This window comes from Oryza glaberrima, chromosome 11 (genome assembly GCF_000147395.1).
Source record: "Oryza glaberrima chromosome 11, OglaRS2, whole genome shotgun sequence".
Taxonomy (NCBI): domain Eukaryota; kingdom Viridiplantae; phylum Streptophyta; class Magnoliopsida; order Poales; family Poaceae; genus Oryza; species Oryza glaberrima.
Window position 1 is genome coordinate 24,814,925 of NC_068336.1, and position 7,696 is coordinate 24,822,620.

General features: G+C 46.7%; 1 protein-coding gene across 1 annotated transcript; it reads right to left on the bottom strand.

The window, feature by feature from the left end:
- Nucleotides 1-928: 928 nt before the first annotated feature.
- LOC127754101 (probable beta-D-xylosidase 2) lies at nt 929-7,696 on the bottom strand. The gene is made up of 3 exons (XM_052279563.1): nt 7,158-7,696; nt 2,278-3,604; nt 929-1,871 (listed from the first exon to the last, which is right to left on the bottom strand). The coding sequence occupies exons 1-3, from the start codon at nt 7,557-7,559 to the stop codon at nt 1,234-1,236; spliced, it is 2,367 nt and encodes a 788-aa protein (XP_052135523.1). The 5' UTR covers nt 7,560-7,696; the 3' UTR covers nt 929-1,233.

Genomic DNA, 7,696 nt, shown 5'->3' on the forward strand with positions numbered 1-7,696 from the left:
TGTTATTGTATAATTAAATGCATAATCCAAGATCCATATTGCCCATATTTACTATATAAAAGTTATATAATTTGGTCGTTCTAACTACAAATATTTGAGCAAAATAGCATTTTGAAAATGATGGATGGATTCAAATATGTACGTCTAAAGTCCAGGTTCAATAACCACCAAGGAGCTTGGAACCATAATACATCCTTTGAACCCGATGGACACCGACGGCAGCAGTAGCATTGACTTCCACGAGTTCCTGAGCCTAATAGCATGCTAAAGGACAAGTACTGATAGGAGGGGCAGAGGGAGATGTTCCGCTTCTTCAGCAAGGAGTAGAAAATTGCTTCATCTCTAACACCAAGCCCTGCCATGTCATGTCCAATGTATCAGGAGAGGCTCACTAATGAGGAGGTCGACGAGATGATCCATGAGACCGATGGTAGCAAGCGGATCAACTATAACGAGTTCGTAAGTAAATTCATAAAAAAAATAAAACAAGCAATTTGATTAAAATATACATTAAACCATAAAAAATCATTAAAAGTATAAAAAAACAACATGATTCCATGTAGAATATAAAATATCAAGAATTCGTATGAAAGTATGAGTTATAAATAGATAAAATTGGGAATAATAAAATAAGTATCGAAAGAAAAGTCCAAACACAACACGATACGAGATTAAGTACAATTTAAAATCCTGAAAAGACAATTTAGAATAAAGCAATAATTTGATCTGAACACAATTCGAAATTAGACTCGATCACTAAATTCAAAATACATTAAACATTTTTCAAAGAACTTTTCTATGTTGATTCACATGCATAACGGATTGCATATATATGAAGCAATTAAATAAAGGGTTAGCAGGGTGGGAAAAATACATTTATTATAGTTTGTCGATATTTCTTCAGAAAAAAGATACAATGAACATTCAATTAAAAATAGAAAATGCCTTACTTTAATTTCAATTTATTTTTTAAACTATTTTCAAAACAAACTAATATGCATGCCCGCGCGAATGCGCGGGCTATCTTTCTAGTTGTTTGAACCTGAATACTTGATCAATTCCAAATTTCCAATAGCAATGTGATGCCTTTCCAATTGCTACCTCTACCTTTGTAGAGACAGTGGCACCAACAATAACAAATCCCCAAATCATCATCAACACCCAAAAGATACAATTAATTCCAAATCTTGTTGAATAATCCTATGCTTTTGATTGATGAGAGTGGCTTTCTTTCTATAACCCTAGCTGCTCGAGGGCGATGGTGACGGTGTGCGTGAGCTCGCCGATGATGAGGCTGCGCTCGCCGACGGGGATCCTTCGGACCCCGTTCCGGTCGGCGACGCTGAGCCCGTCGCACACGTCGATGCCCATCTCCACCCTCGCCGTCCCGCCGGCGGCCACGTGCACCTTCTCGAACGCCACCAGCTGCCGCACCGGCGCGCCGCTGCCGTCGCGGGCCTCCGACGGCGGCGCCGCGGCGGCGTACACGAGCACCGTGTGCGCGCCGTCTCGTTCTCCCACGTTCTTGACGTCGACGTGCACCGGCATCCTCAGCTCCTCGCACCGCGCGTGCGCGACGCGCACGGCGGCGCGGGGGTGTCTGGCCGCCGCCGACGTGGCGTTGAGCGAGGTGGAGGTGGAGGCGGCGGCGGCGGAGAGGCGGACGGTGAGCTGCGACGGCGCGTGGGCGATGGAGTGGGTGAAGGAGGTGTAGCTGAGGCCATGGCCGAAGGGGTGGATGGTCGGGCCGGTGTAGAAGCGGTAGGTCCGGCCGGGGTAGCCCTTGGCCGGATTGGCACGCATCGCCATGTTCGTCATCGGCACCTTCTGCAGGTAATCTTGCGGGTACCATGTCACCGGCAGCTTCCCTCCTGCAACACAAAACAAACCAAATTCCAAATTAACTTGATTAGTAAGATACATATATAAGATATTTCCTCGATTTTCGTTACCACGCTTTTTAAACTTTTAAACGTATATTTCGTGCAAAAACATTTGTTATATAAGTTGTTTTAAAGTATGAGATAATTTCATTTTTCAAATTTACAATAATAAAAAAACTTAATTAATCACGTATTAATGGATTTCTCATTTTAGGTGCCATCACTTAATTTTTATCTTGATTAGATTCAAACGAGACCTAATCTCCTTTTTGTTGAAAAGATTAGTCAAATTTCACAATCAATCTCCTTTTCGTTGGAAAGATTAGAAAATTTTGATATTTTTGAAGCATTCTGAATGAAAATGAAATGAAATCTTGTTTGGATTATGTACTACCTGGGTTGTGGTGGCCGAAGATGACGTCAGCGATGGCCTGCCCGCCGGCCTGGCCGGGGTACCCAGCCCACAGGATTCCGGCGATCTTCGGGTCGTTCTGCGCGAACCCGATGTCGATGGGGCCACCGGACATGAGCACCAGGATCACCGGCCCTTTCGACGCCTTCGCCACCGACGAGATGAGCTCGGCTTGCCGGCCAGGGAGGAGGAGGCTCGCGCGGTCCAGCCCCTCCGCCTCGATCTTCTGGTCGAGCCCGGCGACGACAATGGTCGCGTCAGCGCGGCGAGCGGCGTCGACGGCCGCCGCGATCGGCTGGGCGCCGCCCGCGCACGCCACGTCGGTGCAGCCCGGCTGGTGCGCGGCCCGCGCGGCGTACCGGGCGACGCCCTGCAGCGGCGTGGTGTACCTGCACGGCTTCCCGGCGTAGTTCCCAATCATCGCCACCGTCGCCTCGGCGTGCGGGCCCACGACGGCGACGGCGCGGCGCGCCGTCGCCTGCGACAGCGGCAGCGCCCGCCCGTCGTTCTTGAGGAGGACGATCCCCTGCCGCGCCGCCTCCACCGCGAGCTCCTGGTGCGCCGCCGTGCACACGTGCTGCGGGCCCAGGTGCCCGAACGGCTGCGCCGCCGGGTCGCCGTCGAACATCCCGAGCCGCATCTGCACCGTGACGGTGTTCGTCACCGCTGCATCAATGTCGCCATCGCCGACCTTCCCCTGCGCGACGGCGCCCTCGGTGTACTGCGCCAGGAACGGGCCGCAGTCGAGGTCGAGCCCCGCCCGGAGCGTCGCCGCGACGGCGTCCTCCCTGGTCCGCGTGTAGTGCTGGTCACTGTAGAACACGTCAACCGAATCGCAGTCGGAGACGATGTACCCGGCGAGCCCCCACCGGCGGCGGATGGTGCCGCGGAGGAACGCCGCGTCGGCGCAGGTGGGCACGCCGTTGACCTGGTTGTAGGAGCACATGACGCTGGCGGCGCCGCCGTCGACGACGCAGGAGCGGAAGGGGACATTGAAGGTGTCCTCGAGGTCCTGGCGCGTGACGACGGCGTTGAAGTGGAAGCGGTCGGTGCCGGACCAGTTGTCGAGGTCGTAGGCGGTGAAGTGCTTGCAGCAGGCGGCGAGCTTGAGGCGGCCGGAGGAGGGTTGCTGCTGCTGGAGGCCGCGGACGTAGGCGGCGGCGTAGCGGGCGGCGACGGCGGGGTCCTCGCCGGGGGTCTCCTGGCCGCGGCCCCACCGCGGGTCGCGGAAGATGTTCACGTTGGGGCTCCAGAACGTCAGCCCCGCCTGACCGCCATTGTACATGGCGCGACCCTCGTCGGACACCGCCTGCACATACATACACGTACATGAATACACGAATACGTATATAGCTGAACAAATACATGAATTAATAACAAAAGAGGAATGCTACAATACGGTATTCCATTATGACAGGATGATACCTCTGGGATATCGCCTTATACATGCACATCGTACATGAATACATAGACATATACAGCTGAAGAAATGCATGGATTACTAACTACTTCCTCCGTTTAAGGTCATAAGATGTTTTGAATTTGGTCAAAGTTAAACTGTTTTAGGTTTGACAAAATTTATAGAAAAATATAGTAATATTTTCGACTAAGATAAATTTATTATAAAAATATATTTAATTATTAATTTAATAAAACTTATTTGGTAATGTAATTATTACTATATTTGCCTATAAACTTAGTCAAACTTAAAACAGTCAAAACATCTTATAACCTGAAGCAGAGGGAGTAAAATATTTCCCAAAATATAAAATACACACATAAATACATGGTTTAATAATAAAAGGAATTTGCTAGATTTCTCTAAGAATTTATATTTTTTTTCTGTCACATGAATTACACATTTTGGTATTTGGTTAGCTTAAAAATTGCAATGTACGAACATGTGCAGTTGTATTTCATTTTTGAGTGTAATTTTGTTGTTGCACTATATGGTTTTACTTTATTTTTTGTTTAAGCTTAAAAATATATACTCCAGTTCTATAAAAAAATATTTGTTTTGATTTCTTTTTGACTGAATTGTTTTTCTATAATTAATAGTAGAGTGGATGAGAATGATGAGAAACCTGAAAACCAGATAGTCCTGACTAGTAAAAAATACTCCTAAAATATAAAAAGAAGAATCTTTCTATGGATTGTTCATCATGGGCAGGATGGACAACGAGTCATGGTTTTGATCACAGTGGAGCACGAATCACGAGGCAGGATCAAATATATAATTGCCTCTCCTGCAAATCTGCAATCACATGGCCGTGTACCCTCGTGAACTCAACCAAGTTAATACTTACATGCAACACTGCATTCGCACGTGAATTCTCAACCGTGTGCTTGTGCTCACATTCACACTCGTGATCGAATTCCTCTGCAAATTTCAGAAGATATATATATATTTTTAAAAAAATGTCTGCAGGTTCTCTATCTCTTTGGAAACAAGACATGCAGAGATCAGATCAGACACAGGTCCAGCAACTTGCCCTGAAGGTCCAATTTGTGACCACTGTTTGGGCCTTGAAGGCCTCAACTACTCCTAATACAGTACTCTTGTCTTGCTAATCTTGAGAGAGCCATAAATGAGGCATCTGAAGATCTTGTTCTGCAAGTATACTACCAACTGCAGCTCTACAAACAAGTCAAGAACAAATGGCTACATGTGTACTACTGATGGTTTCACTGAATTGTTGAACTGCCATACCTACCAATAGGTAACTAGGAGTAAAATGACCATTTTATGAATTCATCATGACATGAATGGAATTCAGTATACATGTCATACCATAACAAAAAGGCAAGAGGCCAAAAAAACTTTGATCTAAAGCTAAAGCTTAGCACTGATTATGGTAAACAAAATTCAGTGCAAACAACTTTGCCAGAATTTTAGTGATGAAGAGAGAAGGACATGCCAAAATGAGAGAATAAAGATGGCAATATGCTATGACTACAATAACAAGAGCAACATATCATAACTCTATCCTAGTGGGCTTTTGTGATGTAAATAGTTGCTAGCTGCCTCCTACACTTCACCTTGGCCGTTGGTTGCATCTTGCATGGCCACCTTTCAGAATGGGCATCACCTTTAATTAAGGTGTACCAACTTTACACATTTACACATTGAAAAATATTTTCTTAATTAGCTAAGATAAGATATCAGAATGGGGCTCAAAAGTTTTAGATTTGGCTAGGCTGGCTTGCACATGGCTGCACCCCTATATCTTGCACACCATTGGCCAGCACACTATATAGGACACTAGGAATTCCATTATGTCCTTCCTTTTTGGACTTGGACACACTAGCAAGGTGTGCATCACTCTTGGGTCCTAAAGTTTTGTCCATTGATGATAATGAACTTCTAAACTAAATTTAAGTGCATGTTATTGTTTTGATCAAATATTAGGACATAGTCTATTTCTCACCACCAGTTTTTGGTTATGAAAGGTGCATGATGCATGCATGCTTTTACAGGGCTAACAATGGTAAAATAACACAATGATTAAGGTAGAATGTCACATCACAGTTAGCCTAATACATGCATGAGATCTAGATATATTCTTCAGTGTAGAGCAGAGCATAGCATGTGCATTGCTTGCTTGTCATTTTGCTAAGACAGACCATGTACAAACACGGTGCCTTAACTCACAATTAGTGCCTAACATTATGTCTAGACGCAAGCTCTAATGTCTTATCTACAAAAAGATAAGTACTACACACATATACCATTTGTGTGAAGCTAAATTAACAAAAAAATAGCTAGTAAATGCATGCAGAGCAAATCAGTTCACCACTAGTACCAAAAACGCCAGTAAAATCAAACAAACCAGAAACAAAGTACCCTTGAAAGGTTAAAAGCAGTCACTTGCAAAAAGGCCAAAAGGGCATATGGATCATTAGCCTTTTCTTCTTTGTAATCACACATGTTGTAGGCTCCACACAAAAATAATAATACAACTCCAGTGCTCTATCCATTCCACCAACCATGATCCAGCAGATGCTATTGCTGGGCCAGTGTCACAGTGACCCTCTTTGCTCATGCAGATATTTAGGCCAACTCATAACTGAATAAAAACTTGTTCATGTAAAATTTCCACAAACTTTTATCTTGCAAACATTATGTGCTTGAAGTTTGAGAACTGCCATGCATACAAAAAGGTTTTGTTCACTACATCTTACACTTGTTCACCAAAAAATAACATTTTCTGTTATAAAGATTGAAAATTTTGTGGACACGCATCATTATTAAGCAAAGTGGTGGCAAGAATGCTAGTGCTCTATCCAAGTATTATGGACCGTGAGATATGTGCTTTAAGATTCGTACCCAAAACCATTGGCACTACCAAGTAAAAAACTACTCATTCTATTCCAAAATAAAAACATTTCCAGAATAGTGATAAGTCAAATATTTTTAATTTTAACTATTAATAGCAAAAAATTAAAAAGATCATTCATCTAAAATTGATGTTATTAGATTTACTATTAAATAAACTATCATAATATGTAACTTTCCATTTAAAATATTTTATTGGTCAAAGTAGTATTTTAAAGATTGCGCGGAAGATTTATATTTTAGAAGAGAGAGAGAGTATAAACCATAGAAAAAAAATAGAGACAAGGACAGAACCCGAGACAAGCGCGACGCACAGTAGCGAGTGACACAGACAAGGACGCCATGGCGCGCACAGACATGACGAAGAGAGGCATCACATGCACGCATAACAACAAAACCGCGACAAAAGCAAAAGCGCCGCGCACGCCGCACGCGCGCCGCGGCGTCCCGTGTCCGCGCCGCGCGCGCGCCACGGCGCCGGCGACGGCGACAATGCCGGCGACACAGTGTTAAGTGTGGAACGTACCTGCCCGATGAGCTCCCAGAGGGTGGCGTTGAACGACGCGGCGGTGCCGATGACCTGCGGGAACGCGGTGGCGCCGGGGAACGCGCCGCCGAACCTCACCCCGGGCCCCGTGTCGGACACGCCGTGGAGCGCCTCCGACCACCACTCGTACCCGGCGACGCCCAGCCGCGGCACGCCGGCGGCGTTGTTCACCAGCAGCCGCACCTTCTCGGCGCGCGTCAGCCGCGCCACCAGGTCGCGCGCCCGCGCCCGCGCCGGCAGCGACCGCCTGCAGAACGGCAGCGTCGCCGCCGGCCCGCCCGCCGCGCACGCGAACGCCGACCGCGCCGCGACGGGGACGACGCCCCCGCCGGCCGCCGCCCCGGCGAGCACCAGGAGCGGGAGGAGCAGGAGGCGCCGCATTGTCTGCAACTGCAAGGTGTTTGTGGAAATGGAGATGGCGAAGGCAGCGTGCTTATATAAACCCAACCGCACAATCTCAGGGGCTCTGCAAGTTGCAACCACCCCCCAGAGGAGAGGAGCAAGAAAATGGCTAATTT